The sequence below is a fragment of the Siphateles boraxobius genome, unplaced genomic scaffold (genome assembly GCF_051911475.1).
Source record: "Siphateles boraxobius isolate OS27281-9 unplaced genomic scaffold, OSU_SipBor_1 13, whole genome shotgun sequence".
Classification (NCBI taxonomy): domain Eukaryota; kingdom Metazoa; phylum Chordata; class Actinopteri; order Cypriniformes; family Leuciscidae; genus Siphateles; species Siphateles boraxobius.
In genome coordinates this window covers 12,367,395-12,393,560 of record NW_027508733.1, presented here as the reverse complement: position 1 = coordinate 12,393,560, position 26,166 = coordinate 12,367,395, and the positions used below count along the sequence as shown (strand labels likewise).

The 26,166-nt window shown below is 36.3% G+C and overlaps 1 protein-coding gene across 1 annotated transcript; it reads left to right on the top strand.

Annotated features, from left to right (window-relative positions):
• On the top strand, positions 1–25,842 carry LOC143735520 (uncharacterized). Its single transcript, XM_077225708.1, has 6 exons — positions 1–262; positions 3,252–3,578; positions 4,029–4,364; positions 7,754–7,801; positions 25,416–25,553; positions 25,754–25,842. The coding sequence occupies exons 1-6, from the start codon at positions 127–129 to the stop codon at positions 25,840–25,842; spliced, it is 1,074 nt and encodes a 357-aa protein (XP_077081823.1). The 5' UTR covers positions 1–126.
• The last annotated feature ends 324 nt before the right edge of the window (positions 25,843–26,166 follow it).

The window sequence follows — 26,166 nt, the reverse complement described above, 5'->3', positions numbered from 1 at the left end:
TTTTATTGCAGTCTGTCAGATTTTTGGAAGCATAAACTTACTGAATTTTCTTTCGTAGCATATCAGTCTTCATTTTAATTCATTAGTTAGTCAGTGTTGATTTAAAATCCTATCCGTTAGTCTTTAATGAGTTTTGTTTACAGGTGTTGTCAGGTCTGGTTCAGTTTTAAAACGCATCTAACGTTAACGTTATCAGATTTTGTTGGAATGTACAACAACATGAAGAGCATATTGCAGGTTTTATTCCTAATGTGCGGTAAGTGTGTGGTTTCTGTTCAGTTTCGTTTTGCTTTTTGTATTACGCTTGCAAGTTAGTCGTATCAATGTGACGTTCGTAATAACATTCATCCAGATGAATTTGTACCCTACATGTCCTCATTCAATAGTGTAATTGCTTGTTTATTTCCCTAACGTTTTTCGACACACAAAGACGGTTTTGAAAACATGTACAGTATTTTCTCTAGTTAAGGATTTTTTCCAGCTGTGGTGGAGTGGTAAGTTAGGCCTAGGGTAAATGTACCTATAAGCTCAAGTACACATTAAGCACACTAACTTACCATCTTTCAGCTCAGATTATAAAAAAAAAATTGTTTTATCCTACTTGATGTCTTAACCAATTGATGTGTTTGTTACTACATACGTCCTGTAATTTCAAGCAAATCAGACCATTGTTCACACTGTCTGGTGGCCATTTTTGAAAGCTGTCTGAAAACTTTCACCAGAAGAGGAGCCCCTTAAATGTTTTTAAATGTTTAAGCCTTTATTTTGGGTTAGTATAACGTCTTACTGCTTACTTAAAATTAAGTGATTTAGTGTTTAGACCTTTGCATATTATAGCCTGTGACCTGTATGTGGGAAATAATTACGATAGATCCAAAAGATTAGCAACATAGCGCAGATTCTACAGAGTTACCTCACTAGCTGTATAAGATTGTGTGCTTCACTAATATATTACTTCACAGGCATTAATGGCTTGTACTTTTAAATCCAAAAATATTATACATTTAAAGTTTATTGATGGTCTGTGATTTTACACTGCTTTAATTTTAATAAGACTTCATATTATTGTAAGGTGTCTTAAAGGGTGCACTACTATGCAAATCACAGAGCTTCAGTGTGACATCAATTAGAAAAAGTATAATTTCACAGATATTGTAAATAATAGTTGTTTATATTTAAATATGTATAAACGTAATACATGACCTAGATTATTTATTTAGCAAAATATTGTCCTTTAAATTTCACATAATATTTATTATTTAAAAATTGTTGCTGCTCCAATCAAGCTCAGTGTGCTCCCTTTAAGCTCATCCACATTGAACGTCTATGTAAATACCTCATAAACAGACTTTAAATATTAACTGATGGTTGTCAGTTTAAGTTAATCTTTATAAGAGAGTTAATAACTTATTTTTTCACAGCCTTGAGATGACATGTATATGACTTTCTTCTTTCAGAAGAATACAATCGGAGTTATATAAACACTCTGACACTTCCGAGCTTTAAAATGGCAGTGAATTGCAACCATCAGTTTGAAGCTCAAAAAAAGTGCATTCATCCATCATAAAAGTGCATCGATCATGATAAAAGTGCATCCATCCATCATAAAAGTGCATCGATCATGATAAAAGTGCATCCATCCATCATAAAAGTGCATCTATCATGATTTTGTGATTGACTCTGTACCTTCAAATATTTTTTTTTCCAATTGTTCTTTAAAAAGGTTGTTTAAAATAAACACACTTTTTTAATAAAACATGTTGTGAGCTTATTGGTAACTTAAAGGGTACAAAACGTACCCATTGAGCACAGCCAGACTTTTTATATTTAATTATGTACATCTTAATTGAAATACTTTTGTCATTTAAAATAAAATGAAATATTATAGTGTGAGAGGTTAATATTTTATTTTAAAATAACTTCTTGAACTAAAACCAATATCTTGTGCACTAAAAATGTCTCAATGTAGATTTTGGTGATCTTAATAGGTACGTTTACTCTATTTCCAAAGGGGAGGGGGCGTCGCCCATGGGTGATTTTCCCATTGACAACGTCCCGACTTATATTATTCATTAGTACTTCACATTTAGCTATTGAATGACTTTGGAAGTCTTGGAATATAGTGTACGAAAACCTTATGGTGCTTTACACCATACACTTGTTTTTATTTGGGCTTAACAATAAACACAGAAAAGAATGCACAATATCGGACGTCACCTCGTACCACGGTAGAATGAATGTAGTGGAAACTGTATGTTCGGTAAAAAATAGGCTACATTTATTCAAACCACCTTTTAAAAATGTGCATCCTTAAGCACAACCAGTTGAGATTAATCTAGTAATTTGGTTGCTTGTTTTGAAATTAAAACATTGAATGATAATGCCTATCAAGGTCTCTTATATTGAGTTAAATCATTGACCAAATACCTCAAAGAATTCTTCCAAAAAAGTAATTCACAGATGAATTAAATCGCCTTAACTTATAGGCTATCTTACGTTTTATTAGTTCTTGCATTACTTGGGAATTGAACCAATTACCTTGCTTTTATGGGTTATTAGATCACTGTCATATTTCATATTGCAAATGTGCACAAAGGTTTTAAAAAGGCTTAACGATTTACACATTTTATTAATACAGTTTTGTCAGAAACGGTTTTTCTATGACAATAGGTAAAGTTATTCTATTATTTATTTTTAGGATTATTTATTTATATTTTGAAGAATATTTCACCTTCCTTGGCTGTCAGAGTAACAAGGGTTGACAGAAAAAATTCACAAATCAATCATATAGATGATGGTGGTTTTAGTTTCTTCTGACTGTTGGAGCTATAATACATTATAAAAATAAATTGCCCCAAAAATGAGTATGTGTGAGGATAAATGCAGTGCTTTTAATTGATTCTCTTTTAAGTGATCAGTAATAAGTTCTGTTCTGCTGTTTATTGATCCAAAATTAGTGAAATCAAGTGTATTGAAATGAAACAAAAACAAGTAGTTCCTCAAAATCTGTATTTTTCACTTATTTTAAAATATTTCTGATTTGTTTGTAGCTCATCCTCAGATTCTAGATCCACTAACATGTCATTTTCTCTCTTCACTTTTTCAAGACTGTCCTGTATTTAAAGCTGATGTCAGATTGTGTTTAAAACACCAAAACTGATCTCAGTTACTCTAGGTCTGCTCACTAACATGATCATAAGTGTTATATGAGTTTAATCTCTGAGAAACTGTTTCTGTTTGTTCTGCAGGAGTGTTTGGTGTTGATGCAGATGAAGTGAAGGAAGTCTCAGTGATGGAGGGATATTATGTCACTCTAAACCCTGATGTTACTGAAATACAGGGATTTATTCTGATACAGTGGAGGTTTGGAGCATCAGGTTCAGTCATTGCAGAAACTGTTGGAAATGAGATCTCATATCCCCATCTCACTGAGATATTCAGAGACAGACTGTTGCTGGATCATCAGACTGGATCTCTGACCATCAAGAATATGAGAAACAAACACTCTGGACTTTATCAACTAGAGATCAACCACAGTGCTGGGACCACACATATGACATTCAGTGTTACTGTCTCTGGTGAGGACACATTTACTATTTTTATAATTTAGATATTGTCACATTTGTTTTTGTTCCATAAATTAAAATGATATTCAAAGTTCAACAAGCAACTACTAGTTATGTATGGACCCTTTCCACATTTCCCAGGTTCTTGGATGCAGAAGCAAACTTCTGTATTAGTGAATGGAAACTACAACAAATATACATATATTTTTTGCGTTTCCATTTGCTCCAAAAATAAATAAATAAATAAATATTGGCATTCTATGAAAGTTTCACACACAGTTTGGTCAGGCAGATGCTTTATTTTGTTCCTCCTGTATTATTTGTTCCAAAACAAATCAAAAGAGGATCAATTATTTTATAAATGTAAGAAATGTAAACCTAGACAAAGACTGATCTGATTTTCAGTTGTGCCAGTAACTGTTCAATATGTTTAATCTCTGTCTGTGAATCTGTTTCTTGCAGACTCACCTGTCATTGATGTTGAAATGAAGAGCGTTACGGCGGGAGATTCTGTCACTCTTCAGACTGATGTTACTGAACCACACGGAGATGAGCTGATAGTGTGGAGGTTTGAAGGAAAACTCATAGCTAAATGTGATATAGAAACCAAGAGCTCAAAATTATATGAAGATGCTGATGAGAGATTCAGAGGCAGACTGAAGCTGGATAATCAGACTGGATCTCTGAACATCAGTGACACCAGAACCACAGACTCTGGACTTTATACAGCGATGATCAGCAGCAGCAAACAGACGTTATACAGGAGATTCAATGTTACCATAAATTTTAACATCAGTGGTGAGTAACTCAAGATTTTTGAAATTACGACTGTTTATCAGCATTCAGAGTGCAAAACTTGAACCCCAGACCTTTAATTTGCTAAAACAGCATGTTATCGGTCATACATTGCATGACACCTATACCTATAAATAAATCTGTGAGAAATACTGACTGTTGTCAAGCTTATGATGCAAATTTTAAATGTTAATTGTTAATGTTAATTGTTAGAAAATAATAATTTTAATCTTCATCAGTAGCTGTTTCCATCCAACTATTTTTATGTGCAATTGGGATATCGTATCAAAAACTGCTGGATATGAAACGCCAAGATGCACTTAAATTCTAAGGCATATTCCTAGAATCTAAATGAAGTGAGTTTTTGTTTAAATAAGCTAAATGATCTGCCTATGGAGTAAGAAAAATAATAGTTTTTCTGTTTGAATTAAGATAATTTTTCTTACCCCATTGGCAGATAATATTGCTTGTTTTAATTAAAAACTCCCATTTAAAATGTCCCCCCAGAAAACAAGATATAATATCTTATGGCATTTTACTACTTTAGTAAATGCAGAGTCGGGTTCAATTTTCAACTGGCTGGCAGGAGCTGCCACTGACACGTCATGTGACCTGTCAGTGTCTGCCTTGTGGCTGGCAGTCTGCCTTGGCAAGTTTCAGCAACCATTGATTTTCGTCAGATTTTGTTTTGTGTTCCTCCTTCTCTAGCTCTTCTGAATTTATTATTGTGCATCTGTTGAGATGAATGTTTTTTTTACGTGATTGGTGTTTTAGAGAATTTTATCGTTATTAAAGCTGGTTGCTTACTGACACTTTGCTGGATGTTCAATCCAGCCAGACACTGTTGAGCTGCGAGTATAACGCGTTCCCTATCACTCTTGCTGCAAGGAAATACACTATTTTATTATTATGAATATAATCTTATGTCTCTATTCTTTTGTATGATTTCTGTTTAAGGGGGGGTTTATCCCAAATAAAGCATTCAACTGGTTGCTTACTGACGCTTGGCTGGCCGCTCAATCCAGCCAGCCATCCGCGGTTGCCTCACATTTCAAGGAAATTATTTGCCGTTATTTTCTATGATTTTAGTTTATGTTATGTAATGACATTTGTTATGTAATAATGTAGATGCAGAAAAATCGCCTGTTTAAATGTGAATGAATCCCAATAAGCGACAACTGGACAAACTACAGCAATGCTTTTTAATAATTCAATAAAAGAAAGCCACTTTATATTGTAAAGTCACAGAGCACAGACTGTATCAGTATTTTCAAATGTACAAAGACTATTTACAAAATAAATATATAAATATTTATATTCCTACAAAAAAACATGAAAAAACATACAAATAAAAAAAAGAATAAGATTATATTACTACTAATAAAATAATGTATTTCCTTGCAGTGAGAGTGATAGGGAACATGTTATACTCACAGCTCAACCGCGGCTGTCTGGATTGAGCGTTCAGCGCAGTCCAGCGAAGTGTCAATAAGCAACCAGTCGTAAACACGGTCATTTGAAAGCTTTAAAGGGATAGTTCACCCAAAAATTAAAATTAGCCCATGATTTACTCACCCTGAAGCCATCCTAGGTGTAAATGACATTCTTCTTTCAGACGAATACAATCTGAGTTATATTAAAGGGGTCATGAACTGGATGGTTTTATTATTTTATAATGTTGCCTGGGGAGCCCTTATAAAGTTAGTATGATTTTTACATAAATAATTGTCATAATTTAGAAATAAAAGGCATTTTTACTAGCCTGATTTTAGCCTCTGATTTGAATGCTCTGTTTTAAATGAACACTCCACTTTTTTTGGAAATAGGAAATAGGCTAGAGTTCAACAGTTGAGTTTTACCATTTTCGAATCCATTCAGACGATCTCCGGGTCTGGCAGTAGCACTTTTAGCATAGCTTAGCATAGATCATTGAATCTGATTAGACCGTCAGCATCTCTCTCAAAAAAATGACCAAAGAGTTTCGATATTTTTCCTATTTAAAACTTGACTCTTCTGTAGTTACATCGTGTACTAAGACCGACAGAAAATTAAAAGTTGCAATTTTCTAGGCCATTATGACTAGGAACTATACTCTCATTCCTGCGTAATAATCAAGGAACTGTGCTGCCATAAAAGCAGGCGCAATTATTACAAACTTAGTGCCGGTCACGTTGGACAATTTTCAGGCACTGCGTAATATCATTGCGCCTGCTGCACCCATGATAATTTATAAAATTGAATTGTTTTATTTCTGAAACTTATAGAATATTCTTATAGTATGATGACCTCTTATATGTCAAAAGCTCAAGGAAAATTAGGCTTTTCAGTTAATCACCCCTTTAAAAAATGCCCTGGCTCTTCCAAGCTTTATAATGGGAGTGAATGGGCACTTTTTTTTGGAAGTCCATCGCTTTGATGCGCTTTGCATCTATACATTAAGTACTCCAAGTGGCTCAGAGGGGTTAATAAAGGCCTTCTGAAGTGAAGCGATGGGTCGGTGTAAGAAAAATATCCATATTTAAAACTTTATCGACTAAAATAACTAGTTTCCGGCAGACGGCCATACGCAAGTCGAATAACGCCAAAAGGGTAACACTTGACGATGTATAACGTAGGATGTAGGAGTAGCGTAAGCTTTGACGTCTCTCGCAGTTTAAACAAACAGGGCTGGGCAACCACGTTCATCATTACGTTGTGCATCGGGTCAGGGATTAAGGTCCTTGCACACTGAGTCCGAAATTTTCGTATACGTTATTTCGTATTCGTGATTCGGTGGCTCTGAATTGTCAAAAAAACTCTAAAATTGCTTGGTATGCGAAAAATGCAGAAAATCTAACGCGATCCGAATTTTCTTATGACGGACGAAAGTTTGGGAGGAAGTGTGTAAGCGTGATTGACATAACGTGAGGTCATATTTTTAACGTGAGAGCGAAAATTTCAGACTCAGTGTGCAAGGACCTTTACTCTTTCGCCTTAAATCGATGTGTACGGCCGTCTGCTGTAAGCAAGTTATTTTAGTCGATAAAGTTTTAAATATGGATATTTTTCTTACACGAACGCATCGATTCGCTTCAGACTTTAGTAACCCACCAGGGCCGTTTGGGACACTTTTATGATGGATAGATGCACTTTGATTGACTTCTAAAAAATATACCCATTCACTCCCATTATAAAGCTTGTAAGAGCCAGGTCATTCTTTTATATAATTCCGATTGTATTCGTCTGAGAGAAGAATGTCATATGCACCTAGAATGGCTTGAGAGTGAGTAAATAATGGGTTAATTTTCATTTTTGGGTGACATTTCCCTTTCATTGAGTTAAACCACCTAAAACAGCAATCATACAAAATAATAGTCAAAGATTATATTCATAATAATAAAATTCTATTTCAGAGGCTGCCCCAGAGGGAGATAGTCATGTAAAGGAAGAAAAGATAAAAGGTGAGTAGCACATTGTCTAACAGTTGTTCAAAATAAATGTGTGTGAAATAGTTTTTGTGAAAATTATAATAGCAATATCAATAGCTTGTTTTATTGCAGTAAATACTGTGGAGTGGCTCAGACATTATCAGTTATGTCTGTTTATGTTTGTGGAAGAGTGTTAGTGTAGCTGAGGGTGAGCAGAAGGAAGGGGAAAGAGAAGATGAGGAAGATAGAAGCAACAGGGATATAGAGGAGGATGATGCTGGAAAGAGCAGGAAATATAAAGGTTGTCATGATGAGTGTCTGGCTGAGGAAAAGACAGATCAGAATGATTTAGCAGAAGACTGTTTGGTAGAAGGTTCAGGATTATGGCCTGCAACTCTAAATAATGTGAAAAGAAACTTATTGTTAGCAAACTGGCTTGTGCAGGTGCAACAAAACTATCAGATGTGGAGCTGAAAGATATGGAAGGCAAATCCTTTCCAAAATACCTTCAGTTTGCAAAATTAGCAGATGGCTGTGAACAAATCCAAAGAGATTGGCTGATGTGCAGTAAGTGTTGTAAAGCAATTTACTGCATACCATGCCTTCTGTTCTCCCATGAGCTGACCAAACCATCTACAAGTACCTTGAATACCAAAGTGCATTAAAGCAGGCCAATATTACCTGGAGAAAAATGTACAGTAAATTGCCAGAACAGAAAAGCAACCCACAAGCAGTGTAACCTGCAACGGAAAGGTCTTGCCTATTCCTTAAATGCAGCAAAAGGTGTTGACAGTCACCGTAAAAACAGGAACTAGAAAAGGAAACAGCAATTATGGAGTTGCTTTTTGATGTGACCCTCCATTTAGTCTCAAGGAATCTCGCATTCAGGGGTAAAACATCAAATATAGAAGATGTCTCTAATGGCAACTTTCTTGGCACACTTGAGTTGCTATCACACTATGATCCCTTTTGCGTGAAAAAGAAAAAAAGAAAACACATGGTAAATGAGAGCTCTCAAGATGATGCAAGTGAAGACAGTGCAGTGCTTTCAAGCCCAATGTCTTCTTCGTTGCTCTTGACAGCATCATTAGTGAACTGAGCACAAGGTTTCAGATCACAGCAGAAATATGTGAAGTTCTCAAGCTGACCGTAATGATCTTTGTTACGTCCCAGGATGTATTGTTTCTTTTTGTGTGTGTGTGTGTGTGTGTGTGTGTGTGTGTCAGGGTGGGAATTATGTAATTTTAGGGGCAAGGCCATTTTGCCTCCACCTTTTCTTTTTTTTTAGGGGCACCAAGGCCATATGACAGGGCACAAAGGCCATTGAGTACAATTCGATGGTTTTCCCATTCAGATTGATACCATAACATCCTAATTTGGAATAAGACATGGATTATTACTTTTTTTAATAAAAAATAAATTTTTTACCTTCTGTGATCTGATTTGGCTTCAGATAAAAAAAAAATCAGACAGAAAATATAATATTTTATGTATAATCAGGCATGAAAACGGTTCAGGGGTGAAAAAGGTGAGAAGGATATTACCCCTCTAGGGGGGTCCGGGGGGCATGCTCCCCCGTAAGAAAATTTTATATATTCCATATTTTAAAGCATCAATCTGATGCATTTTTAGATGCATTTTTTTGCATACCAGCGCAGTTAAAAAAAAAATCAAATAGAATTTCTATAACTGTGTTGAACTGATAATCACTCTTTTGTGTGTTAAACACAATCTACTTAATACAGACAACTTCATTATAAAGAAAAACAACAAATAAAAAAAATATGATCATAACCAATCATGACAAATTCTATTATAAACTAGATTAGTGGATAACTCAGCGGTAAAATTTAGTCTACAAAAATCACAAGTGTACAATAATTTTATCAAATCTGAACATTTAGTGAAAAAAAAACATTATTTACTGGGGAACAAATAAGAGACAATAAGTCTAGCACTAAATCTGGTAAAACGTTACACATTGCTCTTTGTATTGTTGTAAAATACATGAATGAAAAACAAGATAAAAATCAGAAAGATCAATTATTTTATATATAGTCTAGGCTACTATAAAATTAAGACATTTTTTTAAATGTATATCACAGCTGTTTAATGAGGCAGCAACATATGATAGATAGGACAGAACAAAAAAGGCTATTAAGAATCTTTCATTGCGCAAAAGTATTATATGATTATGAAAGGATCCAACACAGTGCGGCTCAAAGCGCTTATGCGCATGCCGAGCGCAGGATGATGCGCTTGAAGCAACACAGAGTCACAGCGCGCAGCGCGACGAGTCCGCATTGAAAAGTTCAAAGCACAAAGGAAAGACATAGTGTATTATACAGTATCTATCTATGCAATAGTTTATTGAGCCTTTTCTTTTAACAGTTTTAAATTTCAGTTACTGTGCGCGTGAAGAACAATTATAGTGCTCCAGTGTTGTGATCTAACAGACACACGATAGAAAGTAACATGATTAAGGTACAGCAATACAGTCCAGCAAGATAGTCATTTTATGTGAAACCATAGAGCTTTATCTACAGATCAAGTATAATAATATTAACATTGAATCATCTTGGAGAGGGTTTCATCTGTAACCGAACGCGACGCGCTGTTTGAATGCTGAATGGAGAATGACTGACAGTCGCAGCGGAGGGAAAAGTTTTCGTGAACTTGAATTTAATGACTTAAATTTCTATCTCACATCATAGGCTACTATAGTATGGCTTCATATAGTATACCATTCTATTCAATTCAATAAAATATTATTCCTGTTAATAGAAATCTGATGTAAACTGAGAATATTTAAATATTTCTCCAAATCTGCACACTTCTGAGCTAAAAGCCATGAGTGACGTTGTTTTGTGAATCGCTGTCATGACGACAGCACATGAGTTTTTTATGAATGGGAACGCGATGGGAAAAAACAAACGCTTCAGTGCGCCGACGCACTGGTTATGACACTGCACCTGCGCGAATCCACGAACTAATTGAAGTTCAGAGACTACTTGGGTGGCCCACTATGCCACACTGGCGCTTTATACATGGAACTTGGACAGGGCCAGGGCCAGGGCACACAGGCCACTGTGGCCGTACGATGATTTTTTTTCCACGGGGCATGAAGGCCAAAGTGTAGGGCAACGGCGGCCATGGCCGCGTGGCCGGGGTATAATTCCCACCCTGGCGTGTGTGTTTGTGTTTGTGTTTTTGTGTGTGTGTTATGTTTGGGAATCATGATGTGATGTAAGATTATTGCTGTGTGCATTGCTGTTTTTGATGTGTTTCCCTTCTCCCCTCTCATTCCTCTATGCTTTCAGCAAAACAGGTATTAATCTTACCTTGATACCTTGTTGGGTTGCTTACCTGTTACAATTGGAAGGTGACTGGAAGGAAGTAGAAAAAAGCTTCAGTGCTCCTGCTCAGTGAGAGGAAGAGAAAGACTGAATTGAGTTTGTTGTGTAGAGAGAGTTCTGTTCTCCTGTCCCAGACCCAGTTGTTGTTTTCACTTTATTTTTAAAGATTTTGCAATTTTTACATTTGAACCAAAAAAAAAAAACTTAAATAAACAGATAGACCGACCAAAGAAGAAATTAATCTCTATAATCTGAAGCCATAATACAGTGAATCATGCTCCTTAGATACATACTAATTGGAATTATTACATATATTTTATAATATAAATGGCATCTATTTATCTAAGAAAACTTTCCATTTCTTCTAGTAACTTTCCCCTTTTTCCGAAGCATGCCTTAAGAAAAAGGTCAGTTTCTCCATGTTGTATATTTCGTTTGTAATTTCTATCCATTGCGATGAAGTAGGAGGGTCTATGTTCAGCCATTTACGTGTAATGGCCTTGCTTGATGCTTGTAAGGTTTGTAGCAGATATCTGTCTTCCTTTCTTGTCCCATTTGGTATATTTCCAAGGTAAAACACAGAAAAGGTCTCATCTAATTGTAATCCCAATATCATTTTTATATGTCTCATAATATCTGTCCAGTAGGGGGCGATCTTAGAACATCCCCAAAAGATGTGGAAATGTCCTGCTGATTTCTGTCCACACAGTTCCTCCAGCAATTACCATGTTCAGAATTTCTTGAATTTTCTTAGATTTTTGGAGTAATGAAGTACCTTAATGTATTTTTCCAAGTAAATTCTCTCCATAAGTCAGAGCTGGAAGTAGTAGCTATGATTTCACATATATTTAGCCAATCTTCCTCAGTTATATTCATTCCAATCTCATTTTCCCATCTTTGTTTAATATACATAGTGGAGAGCTTTTTCCCAGATTGTATGTTTTTTAGTGAGTTTCCCCCTACATACATTTATAAAAAGCGTAACAAAGGGCCTGGAGTCCATGTTTTTGGACCTGATATCTGCATTAAAATGTCTTAATTGAAGATACCTGAAGAAATCATCTTTCCTCAAGTCATATTTTTCCGCTAATTGTTGAAACGTTTCTAGGCCATTATCTGTAATTATTTTCCAATATGCCGTAATACCCTTATTACACCAGTTTTTAAATCTTACATCATTTTTTGTAGGTGTGAAATCCCTGTCATATGCTGGCCAGCGTAAGATCTTTGCACCTCTTTCAACTCTCTTGTCTCTTAATTCCGTAAGCCAAATGCTTAATGGTGTTTTTATTCCAAGAGATACTTTGGGTAAAAGTGATTGTAATAGTTGTTTGTCTCCTAAAATAGAGGGGAGAGGAGTGCGGATCTCAGCCTGATCCATTTCTTTCCATTTGGCATCACTTGACGGGTCACACCATGCTATCAAAATCCTAAGTTGTGCTGCTTTGTAATAACTCTGCAAACATGGGAGAGCTCTACCACCTTCCTTTTTGGTTAGCTGCAATGTCTCAAATTTTATTCTAGGTCAATATTTACGCCAAATAAAGTTCGAAATTATTTTGTTCCATTCATTAAATTGCTCAGAGGTCACCTCATTTGGTAATGCTAAGAAAAGATTAAGTAATCTTGGTAGTATAATCATTTTGATCCGTTCTATTCTGTTGTACATGTCCATTGGGAATATTAGCCAACGATCCATATCATGTTTTATATTGCATGTTAAGGGGACATAATTGTGTTTATATTAGGGATGCACCGATCCGCATTTTTTCACTTCCGATCCCGATACCTGAATTTGGATATCGGCCGATACCGATACTATTCCGATACCAGAGCTGTGTTTGCTTTAATATTATTATTATCATTATTGTTGATTTTATATGATGCTGCAATAAACTTCTCTCTACAGGCAAGTATGATATGTATGCATGTATGTCCCAAAAGGCAACTTGAGGTAAGTATAAGGTTAGAAACAAATAAGAGACAATAAGTGTAGGCACCAGCACCAAATCTGGTAAAATGTTACACATTGCTGTTTGTATTGTTGTAAAATACATCCATAAAAAACAAGATAACAAAAATCAAAAAGATAAATTATTTTATATATAGTCTAGCTAATATAAAATTAAGACATTTTTTTAATGTATAGCACAGCTGTTTATTGAGGCAGCAACATATGATAGATGGGACATTTAATAATCTTTCATTGCGCAAAAGTATTATGATATGATTATGAAAGACTCCAATACAGTGCGGCACAAAGCGCTTATGCGCATCCCGAGCGCAGAATGATGCGCTTGAAGCAACATGGAGTCACAGCGCGCAGCGCGTCGAGTCCGCATTGAAAAGTTCAACGCACAAAGGAAAGACATATTGATGCGTAGTGTATTGTACAGTATCTATCTATGCAATAGTTTATTCAGCCTTTTCTTTTAACAGTTTTAAATTTCAGTTACTGTGTGCTTGAAGAACAATTATAGTGCTCTCCAGTGTTGTGATCTAACAGACACACGTTAAAAAGTAACATGATTAAGGTACAGCAAGTCCAGCAAGATAGTCATTTTATCCGAAACCATAGAGCTTTATCTACAGATCAAGTATAATAATAGTAATTGAATCATCTTGGAGAGTTTCATCGAGTTGACTGTCATAACCGAACGCGACGCGCTGTTGAATGCTGAATGAAGAATGATTGACAGCCGCAGCGGAGGGAACAGTTTACGTGATCTTGAATTTAATGACTTAAATATTCATTTCTATCTCACATTATACTATAGAATGGCTTCAGAACACTTATAATATAGTGCACGAACACTTAATGGTGCTTTATAATACTTTTGTGGGGCTTAACAATAACACAATAGTAAACACAATATCGGATTTAGATCGGCCTCGTCTGACCGATACCCGATCCGGCAAAAATGGCTGTATCGGAGCCGATACCGATACTGGATCGGATCGGCCCCATCCCTAGTTTATATACTTCTGTCAGTTCTCTAGGAATATTGACCCCTAAATATTTAATTCTGTTATTATTCCAATTACATTTTAAATGTTTTTGTATCTGTTTGCTAGGTTTATAGTTAACTGTCCAAATTTGAGTTTTATGGAGGTTAAATTTGTATCCCGAACAAGAGCCATATTTTTTAAGTAGAGATGGGTGGGAGACATATAAGACTGAAAAAAGTTTTTATTTTTTACTTCAAATATTAGGCATAAAAAATATTGAGTTGTGTTGTACTGACTCTTGCATTTCCCAAAATATATGTGGTCTTATAGATTTTGTCTTTGAAATTGGATTTATTCACAAATTTGTTACATTCGTGCCTAAAATTGTCATATGGTGTGACATAAGTTATTTTATATAAAATGAAAATTGGATATACTCTCCCTAAGTAACTAACTTCAACATAAATCGTTATTATTACTATTTTAAGATTTAACATTTCTTTTGTGCAGATTCATTAGATTTTATATTGTTTTTCTAAATCATCATGCAAAGTAAGTCCCCTCTCCTCAGCCTTTCCAAATATTTTAGATTAATTATGTTAAACCCGGTTTTAAATCTATGAAAATGCTTGTGACTCTTGCTGATACTATTTCTCTTGTGTTCCGTTGACTTTTTTATGATTTATAAATAAAGTATTTTTACTGGCACAATTCTTAGTATCACACCAAATTATATAGTGTCACGCTATATGATGAACTGCACCACTCCACAATTTGTCAATGCAAAAAACTGTATTCATCAGCATTATCTTCATTTAGTGATGCATTAAGAGATGGAGGGGTCAGGTTCATAATGCCATTCACTTCTTTTTTCCTTTTTCTGTATTTCTTTGGTGCATCTCTCCACATCTCTCTCATTTTTTTCTTGTCTTGAAGGAGGAACAGACTGTACACTGAATGCCTTGAGTTTTCACTTTTGTTTCTTCTCTTTATACCTGGTAATGATAAATATGTAATTAAAATATTTTCGTTCCTTTCAGTTTCACCATCTTGATAATACAGGTGCTGGTCATATAATTAGAGTATCATCAAAAAGTTGATTTATTTCAGCAAATCCATTCAAAAAGTGAAATTTGGATATTATATTCATTCATTACACACAGACTAATATATTTCAAGTGTTTATTTCATTTAATTGTGATGATTAAAACTGACAACTAATGAAAATCCCAAATTCAGTATCTCCGAAAATTAGAATATTACTTAAGACCAATACAAAAAAAGGATTTTTAGAAATGTTGGCCAACTGAAAAGTATGAGCATGAAAAGTATGAGCATGTAAGACACTCAATACTTAGTTGGTTCTCCTTTTGCCTGAATTACTGCAGCAATGCGGCGTGGCATGGAGTCGGTCAGTCTGTGCCACTGCTCAGGTGTAATGAGAGCCCAGGTTGCTCTGATAGTGGCATTCAGCTCTTCTACATTGTTGGGTCTGGCGTATCGCATCTTCCTCTTCACAATACCCCATAGATTTTCTATAGGGTTAAGGTCAGGCGAGTTTGCTGGCCAATTAAGAACAGGGATACCATGGTCCTTAAACCAGGTACTTGTAGCTTTGGCACTGTGTGCAGGTGCCAAGTGCTGTTGGAAAATTAAATCTGCATCTCCATAAAGTTGGTCAGCAGCAGGAAGTATGAAGTGCTCTAAAACTTCCTGGTAGACGGCTGTGTTGACCTTAGACCTCAGAAAACACAGTGGACCAACACCAGCAGATGACATGGCACCCCAAACCATCACTGACTGTGGAAACTTTACACTGGACTTCAAGCAACGTGGATTCTGTGCCTCTCCTCTCTTCCTCCAGACTCTGGGACCTTGATTTCCAAAGGAATTGCAAAATTTACTTTCATCAGAGAACATAACTTTGGATCACTCAGCAGCAGTCCAGTCCTTTTTGTCTTTAGACGCTTCTGACGCTGTGTCTTGTTCAAGAGTGGCTTGACACAAGGAATGCGACAGCTGAAACCCATGTCTTGCGTACGTCTGTGGGTGGTGGTTCTTGAAGCACTGACTCCAGCTGCAGTCCACTCTTTGTGAATATTCCCAACATTTTTGAATGGGTTTTGTTTCACAATCCTCTCCAGGGTGCGGTTATCCCTATTGCTTGTACACTTTTTTCTAACACATCCTTTCCTTCCCTTCGCCTCTCTATTAATGTGCTTGGACACAAAGCTGTCTGAAAAGCCAGCCTCTTTAGCAATGACCTTTTGTCAGTTTTAACTTCAAAAGGTCATATCATAACTAAGTATTGAGTGCTGTACATGCTCATACTTTTCATGTTCATACTTTTCAGTTGGCCAACATTTCAAAAAATCATTTTTTTGTATTGGTCTTAAGTAGGCTAATATTCTAATTTTCGGAGATACTGAATTTGGGATTTTTCATTAGTTGTCCGTTTTAATCATCACAATTAAATGAAATAAACATTTGAAATATATCACTGTGTGTAATGAATGAATATGTTGTCCAAATTTCACTTTTTGAATTACTGAAATAAATCAACTTTTTGATGATATTCTAATTATATGACCAGCACCTGTAGTATCATGTGTTTAAGTTACACTATCTTGTGGCCTAGACTTTCATCCCTATAGTAGGTGTCTGTTCTGTGTGAACTGGCATGATCTCTTTACTTTTTCATCCTTTCCCCCAGTACCTCCTCTCTCCTTGCATGGTCAGCATTGAGTCTTTCCCTGTATTTTTGTGTCATCTCTTTACTTAAAATTTCTTCCTGACAGACAAAACATTGCATCTTTTAATAGGCAAAGCATTGCAAATATGGTGAAACATGGTTAAATTAAGTATAAGTTTGAAAAGAAGTACATTAATTGTATTGGTAATTTAATGTTCACTATTAAATTCATTGAATATGTTTTGAATAGTTATTTATTTATCATTAAAAAGGTGTATGTAATATTGTGTGATAAATATATCATATGGTGTGACTTAGAAAAACAGTCACACCATATGATACAGTGTGTCACACCATATGACGTTTTGTTCAGTTAAGCTAATCTCTTGGTTAACTAAAAACAGCTAGCTTATACTTAGCATGTAAATTGCCACATGGCAGGAATGATTTTTAAGAATTAATAAGTACAATTCGTAAAAAAGTGTTTAATTTGTATGTAAATAATGTCACACCATAAGACACAAAACATTGACCAGTAGTGAGCATATCAGATACAGAGCTTTTTAATTAAAAATTAAAAAGCCAGAACTCACATCTTGACCTTGCAAACCACTCCAGAGATGACACTGCAACTTCCTGGTTGAGTGTGGACCTCTTCATCATAATGATGTCCAAATTATTGCTCGTTCAAAATATAAATTGCAGTGTCACACCATATGATGCCCATTTTACGGACAAAATGCATTTGGCCAGAACTTGCTTTAAAATCATACACAGACATCAACGCTTTCTGTGTCTGTTGAAATAGCCCAATTCTGTTACTTAAACTGTAAATCTATCAATTATTTATATTTTGCTGATATATATTGTCATATTAGTAAGGTCACACTGACCCGGACAGTCACACCACATGACAATTTTGATGTTTAGATAAAAATTTGATGTAGAGGTCTTTATACACCAACTACAGCTGTGGTATGCTGTAATAATGTCTTGTCAGAGGAACAACATGAAGATATATATTTTTAACAAATACCCATTTTTTTATCAGGTTATGACATCATGGACGGGTAGAATTGCATGTCATGTCTCCCACCCAGATATTAATGTTGTCAAACTAATTTCAGGTTTGATGAGAGTCATCAAGATGTTGTCTGCATACAAACACATCTTGTATTATGTATTGTATACAGTGACTCCTGTAATATTTTTTGATTCTCTGATGGCTTGTGCCAATGGTTCAATAAACCTTTCAAATAGCGTTGTGCTCATCGCACAACCTTGTCTAGAGCCTCGTTTTAGGGAAACATCATCTGATAAATCTCCATTAATTCTAATTCTTGCTGTAGGTGAATTATATAGGGATTTTAGACAATTGATAACCTGGCAATTAAAACCGAGTCGTTTTAGAGATAGAAACTCCCATCTTACATAATCAAATGCCTTTTCTGCATCAAGGCTGAGGACAACAGATTCTGTGGACTTCATATTATTTATGATTTTAAACGCTCTTCGTATGTTGTCATGCGTTGTTCTATTTTTAACAAATCCTGTCTGATCTGTATCTATCAAATTTGGCAATATGTTTTCAAATCGTCTGGCCAGTATTGTGGTAAATATTCTATAATCTATATTCAATACTGACACAGGTCTATAAGAGCTACACATTCAGTTGCATCCTTCCCTGGTTTAAGTATTACAGAGATAAGGGCTTGATTCCAAGATATTGGTATTTCTCCGTCCTCCAAAACCTGTATTCAAAATCGGTATTATCATTTGCTTAAAACACTTGTACCATTTCGTTGGAAACCCGTCAGGACCTGGCACCTTATTCCCCTTTAAATTTGATATCGCTTTTCCTATTTCTTCTTCTGTTATTTGCTGAGTTTTTTATTCTGTTCTGTGCCTATAGACGGTAAATCCAATGAGTCCAAAAAACTCTTCACTATATTTATGTCTACCGCTGGAGGCTGGGAGTATAAATTTGAATAGTAAGATACAAAAGACTCTTGTATACCCTCTAGATTATATCGTACCTCATTAGTCTGTGGGTTTTTTATCTTATGTATGTAACGACTAGCTTCTTGTTTGCGTGTTCTCCACGCACGTAATCTCTTGGCTTTATGTCCATTCTCATAATAGGTTTGTTTGATAAATTTAGCTTTTTTGGTCAATTGATTTTCATAAAGTTCATTTAAAGTCTTCCGGGCCAGATTTAGTTCTAAACTATCTGCATTGTTATTTCTTTGATGTTCCTCTTCCAAAAGCTTAAGTTCCTTATCCTTATCAGCAATTATTTTCTCTTTTTTCCTATTTGATGACCACATTATCAATTTACCTCTGAGAACTGCTTTAGCGGCATCCCATATTACACTTGGTGAAATATTTTCTTTATTATTGTGGTACATGTAATCTTCAAATTCCTTCTGATTGTATTGCTGAAATGCTGTCTTATTAAGAAAACTAGAGTTTAACCTCCAGATCCTTTCTTTCGTTTAATATCTAAATGTATTCTTTAGTAAACCCCTGCGTGATCCGAGATGTCTCTAACTCCTATTTTACAATCAATAATCCTATGTCTGTCAGAATTTAGCATGAAAAAATAATCTAATCTAGAAAAGATAGAATGAGAGTGGGAAAAAAAATGTAAAAACCTTTTCATGTGGATGTAGGTCTCTCCACACGTCCCCCCCTGCATATCACCACCCCAGACATTTCATACATAATAAGTCAAAAATGTTCTTAGTAAATTGCTTATTATGTCCAGGAGGTCTATAGATGTTCACTAATGTAACCTCCTTATGATCAATGAAACCTTTTACTAAAATGTATCGTCCATCAACACCTGCAACCTGTGAGGGAAACTGAAAATTTACATGATTTGAAATGAGTATTGAAACTCCTGTAATAGCAATTTTCAGAGGTTAATAAAAACAGCATCAAAGGTGTAAGAAAACTTTCAAGAGGCAAATTGTAATAAAGAGAAAATGTTTATTCTTTGAGGATTCTTTTTTACAAACCGCAGCTACCCAGTTTCGAAACAGAATGCCTGTTAGACTCAACAAAACAGACATTTTATGCAGTTCTCAGTCATTGTAACCCCTCCTACCCAGTTTCTGTAATTTTCCTTAAAGATATCCCATATCTTTACCTGGTTTGGGCTGGTTTTCTACCCCCCTGGGCAGGTCAAACTGTTCTTTGTCCCTGAGAATCCAAAAGGCCTTCATTTACTACCTAAATTACCTCCCGCTTCTCTCAGAAGGGGGCATGGGACTTTATTTTATTAGTAAACGACCCCTTGTATTCTCCTGACTAACTCACTTCTCGGGCCCTAGGTGTCTATCTTCCTTGCCAATCTTGTTTTATTACGTTTGTTCTTTCCTGTCCCCCTTCAGCTGCTAGAAACCCTCACAGAAACGCATGATTAAATGAAATTAACAGTTTGGAAACAAATGAATATAAGTAATACTGAATTTTTCTGTTGCCATGTTTAAACGAAGAATAGTACGATTTTTTAAACCATTTTGTAAGTTTTTCATGCTCGATATCTGAAAGGTGCGTTTCTTGCCAAAATATTACATCTTGCTTTTCTTTCTTCATTTTGGCTATGACTTTACCCCTTTTTACAGGATTGTGTAAGCCGTTTACATTAAGAGTAATAAAATTATATTTCTGTCTGATCATTTTATTTTTTAGGAAACGTTATTATTACGTTTACGTAGTATTACTGAACAGCTTGAATGGTTAAGAGAAAAAGTATGAAATGTCGGTCTATCTAAAACAAAACATAAAGAACAAATGAACATGAACAAAATCGACTTCCAAAGGTGAAGTGCCATAATCACTTCTGAGCTGAAAGCGGAATCCTCTGAAACCAAAGGAGTCCCTCTCAATGCGAGTTGTATCCTCTGACTTAAAGGAGAACTCTGGGCAATTTTTAAGTTAATCTTGATCGTTAGACCTTTGTGAGTACTGACTATAGAAAAAAAAACGAACCGGATTGGTGCTTGCTACGCGGAGCTGCGACCGCGAATGCCCAGAGCTCCCACCCAGCTAAAACGGCAGCTATGGGGGCATGGACATAAAGAGCGTTTTTGAGCCTCTTAACAGACACAAAATGCAATTAAAATGTCTGTCCAACATGAACAGGGACCCTACATGTGAACAAGATGCATTTAGCAACTTAGCCATTGTTTCAACTCACCTAAATAGTCTTTTAGACGGCAAGCTGTAGTCTCGCGCCGCAGTCCCGTGCTGTAGCCGGAAAAGGTAAACAATGTCCAGGTGGGAGGAGCGTTGATCATGTGCGACGAGTCTTCGTACATGGAATGGCATTTTTCTTCAAACGGCCCCGCTGTGTTGAGTGTGTGTAGTCATCCTTGTCAAAGTGTTCGCTGCAAATGCGGTAATGTTTAGCGCGTAGTACTTCTACGGGAGTTTGCACATCAAGTTGAAGTACAACTAGCCACAACTGTAGAATCTCGAGGTCATGAAAAGGAAGACGATGAAAATTTAAGCTCTTATATTTTCGCATTCTGTGGCCACAATTCGGAAAGGCACAAACACAAACCATTTCTTCTTCACTTGTAAGCAACTCTGATCATAACTCGTCGCACATGATCAACGCTCCTCCCACCTGGACATTGTTTACCTTTTCCGGCTACAGCACGGGACTGCAGCGCGAGACTACAGCTTGCTGTCTAAAAGACTATTTAGGTGAGTTGAAACAATGGCTAAGTTGCTAAACGTATCTTGTTTACAGGTAGGGTCCCTGTTCATGTTGGACAGACATTTTAATTGCATTTTGTGTCTGTTAAGAGGCTCAAAAACGCTCTTTAGGTCCATGCCCCCATAGCTGCCATTTTTAGCTGGGCGGGAGCTCTGGGCATTCACGGTCGCAGCTCCGCGTAGCAAGCACCAATCCGGTTAGTTTTTTTTCTATAGTCAGTACTCACAAAGGTCTAATGATCAAGATTAACTTAAAAATTGCCCGGAGTTCTCCTTTAAATCAGAGTAGCTCGCGTGGTGGAGAAAAGCAAGCATGCATTTCCCGGTGGCAGGGTCCAGATTATAATTAAATTTAAGGAAAGCTGTTAAGAAAAATCTCACCGGTGAACAGCTCGGTTTTGACCTTAGCTAGTGGCGTCTACGCTGCGGCGAAATTCTTTTAATTTTTCTTGGATGTCTTTGATCCTCTCCCGTTGACGTCGCGAGGTACCTGCATTTTGCCACATAGATTTGATCATCCTTGGTCCAGAAGGATCCTTGTATTTAGTCACTTTATTGAAAGTTTCGGCATTAATTTTTCCTCTTCCCTTCAGGTCGAAGATCTCTGTAAATCACTGGACCGGTTTGGAAATGAACACGGAGTCGCGCTGGGTGTAGCGTCTGACAGCGAAGATTTTTTTCCTTAAGAGCTCTTCTAATGGGGGCATAGGCCTTCCTCTTTGCCAAGATGTCATTGGAGTAGTCTTGTTCAAAGAAAATGCGTTTCCCTTTGTATTGAATATTGTTCTTCTTCCAAGCTGATTGAAGTACACGCTCTTTGATGTGAAACTCTAGAAAGCATAGGACGATTGATCTCGGGTTAGCCCCATGAGGAGGCTCAGCAGCCAGTGAGCGATGGCACCTTTGTATTCCGAGGCGGGTGTCGGGAAGAGCTAGCTCTGCTTTGATAAATCTCTCCACAAAACCCGTTATATCGTCTCCTTTGGCCTCCTTTCTATGCCGTGGATCCTTAAATTGTTTCTACGGGAGCGTTCCCTTTAAGTCTTCAAGCCGTGTTTGGAGTTGTTCCTATTGTTCAAGTGAGTGGGATAATATATCTCTTGCATCTGTGTTAAAGGCCTCCATTTCAGTGATCCTATCCTCAGCCGCCTCCACTCTAGTCGTTACATCTTTTATGTCGGTCTCAATAGCGCTCAGTTTGATATTCATTTCTCCTCTAAAATCACCAAGCTCCCTTTTGAGTTGCTTCGCTGAGCTCTTTAGAGATGTCCGTGTGTATTTGTCTTATTTCGTCAATGATGCTAACCTTCATAGCCTCCATGTTATCGGCGTCTGTTAACTTGTCAGCGCACGAGGTGCTGTCCTCGCTGTCACTCGTTACTAAAACGTCCTCTTCTGAATTAACAGGAGTCTTTCCTTTTGTTTCTTGACTTCCGTCCCCCTGGCATTATCTCCAGTAACTTTTCTATCATTAAAATGGCGTTAAACCTTGAGGGGGATTCAAACCCGCCGGGAGCTCTATAGTTATGTGACCGCTCGTCTCTCCGCCATTACTGGAAGCCCCAGTTGTTGTTGTTGACTGAAGATTGAACTTGAGAAATGTATATGTACCCTGTGCCACCAAACATTGAATTGTAAGAAACTTGATCTTTTGAACCATATTACTTATTTTTGAGTAGGGAGGTGGGACCCAACTTTTGTTTAATAGTTTTCTCCTGATTGTGGTTTAGTAAGGGAGATTAGGGAAGTTCCATGTTCATTTATTTAATTGTCCTGTTGTTAAGCCAGTAAGTTAGTTTTGTTTAACCATGGAAAGAATTGGATTTTGTTTGTTTTAGCTTAACCCCGTCCTGAGAAAATGACTATTTCTGTTTCTTCTTTATTACTTACTAAAATAAAAGTCTAGGGCCTGATTTCACAGACAGGGCTTAGATTATGGAAGTAAAATATTGCCAAATGTTTTCGAAACAAAAAGCATGCTGAATTGTACTACTTGAAAAAAAATATGCTTTGCATTAAGTTTTTATGAATGAATGGCTTGCTCTAGCTGTTGCTCTTTCTTCGTCAACAACACGTGCTTGCACCCCCTGCTGGTGAGGTCGACTAACAGCAGATGGAGATTATGCTCGGTAATCTACTGCTTTTCCTGCAGTTCCTGGATGTCAACGTTGAATTTACTGTCGAATTTGAACCACTGAATTTGTGGAAGCGAATTTGCAAAGCGAAATAAAATGGACCGAAAAACCGCCTTTTGAATATTATAGGTTGTATTTTTAATCAGTTTGAATATTTTGGAAGTGAAATATGAAAGGTGAATATGGATTATTGAAATTTTAAATGAAAATGTGTTTGAAATGTTTTGAATTTAAATATTCACAGCTTAAATATTCAACCATGCTAAATTTCAGCCCATAAAAATGCAAGCCCTAAAAATGCAATGCATTAAAATACAAGCAGGGTTAATGCAACGCATTTTTTTTTTTCAAGTACCGGTATGTTCAAAAACATTTGGCATTATTTTACTTCCATATTAGATTAAGCCAGGATTAGGCCTTAGTTCAATTAGGACATTTAAGTAGCTTTTATTAACTAACTTAGAAAAAAACATTACTGATGTGCATCTTGAGACAAAACAATGACACTGACATATTGTCAGATATTAGTGCAAATTATTTTATTTTAAAACACCTCAAGCATGCATTTTAGTCTGGGACTAGCCTAGCTTAACCTTGTCTGTGAAATGGGGGGTATTTTTTATTTTTTCCAGACAAAGTGTCTTGTTTGTAGTGCTGGGGTTGGAGAAAACCGCCTTGCCTTTAATAAATTATTTAACATTATTTGTCATTACTAATACCATTAGACTGGGGAGCAATGTAACAGTCTTTATCATTACAGTATCAGATCTTCACTCAGGTTATATAGTGCTGATGTTTATAGTGTGTGTTATAGATCAGACACATTCACACTAATGTCTGTCTTTATCATTACAGTATCAGATCTTCACTCAGGTTATATAGTGCTGATGTTTATAGTGTGTGTTATAGATCAGACACATTCACACTACTGACTGTCTTTATCATTACAGTATCAGATCTTCACTCAGGTTATATAGTGCTGATGTGTATAGTGTGTGTTATAGATCAGACACATTCACACTAATGACTGTCTTTATCATTACAGTATCAGATCTACACTCAGGTTATATAGTGCTGATGTTTATAGTGTGTGTTATAGATCAGACACATTCACACTAATGTCTGTCTTTATCATTACAGTATCAGATCTTCACTCAGGTTATATAGTGCTGATGTGTATAGTGTGTGTTATAGATCAGACACATTCACACTAATGACTGTCTTTATCATTACAGTATCAGATCTACACTCAGGTTATATAGTGCTGATGTTTATAGTGTGTGTTATAGATCAGACACATTCACACTAATGTCTGTCTTTATCATTACAGTATCAGATCTTCACTCAGGTTATATAGTGCTGATGTGTATAGTGTGTGTTATAGATCAGACACATTCACACTAATGACTGTCTTTATCATTACAGTATCAGATCTACACTCAGGTTATATAGTGCTGATGTTTATAGTGTGTGTTATAGATCAGACACATTCACATTAATGTCTGTCTTTATCATTACAGTATCAGATCTACACTCAGGTTATATAGTGCTGATGTTTATAGTGTGTGTTATAGATCACACACATTCACACTAATGTCTGTCTTCATCATTACAGTATCAGATCTACACTCAGGTTATATAGTGCTGATGTTTATAGTGTGTGTTATAGATCAGACACATTCACACTACTGTCTGTCTTTATCATTACAGTATCAGATCTTCACTCAGGTTATATAGTGTTGATGTTTATTGTGTGTGTTACTGACTGTCTGTCTTTATCATTACAGAACCATGTCTGCCTTTAGGTGCTGTGGCAGGAATAGTTATTGGTGTTCTGCTGCTGGGGTTTGCAGTTGGAGCTGCAGTTGGAGCTGCTAGTAGGATTTGCTATTGCCTCAAGATCTCTAAATATGAAAAGCAAATGGGTAAGTATTACAGTCAGCTGACACATTAAGAGAAAAATTAACTTAACTTAATTTTAATTTTAACTTAAGTCATAAACGTGATGAAGTGATTATTAGAAGCAGCACATGTGAAGAATCACAGAATCTTCTCGGTATTACTGACATGTTAATCTGCAAACTCACTTTGACCTTAATCTCATTTCTATGTGCTGTTGTGACAGTGATGGAGGGAAATGATGTCACTCTGAAGACTGATGCTGAAATACAGAAAGATGATCGGATTCAGTGTTGCCAAGTCCGCTTATTATAACCGACTTTGGGCTTGTTTTTCTGTAAAGTCGCTTACAAATATTGGTAGTCGCGGGTCGCGTTTTTTTTTTGGGCTTGTTTCTAAAGTGTAGTTGCTTATTTGGGCTTGTTCCCAGCTCGTTGTCAAGCAGATATTTTCTATATGTTATTTAAACGTAGGAGTTTGTCTTGCCTGTTCCCTCTGTCCCCCCCTCCCTGTCTCAAGTCTGGTCACGTCGGCGCCTGTTTGCTGTCAACATGCTGAATCGGTGAGAACTATGATTGAATGTTATGTTCAGTTTAGAGCTGGGACCTTGGACACACTGATTTTCAAATCTTAACTGAT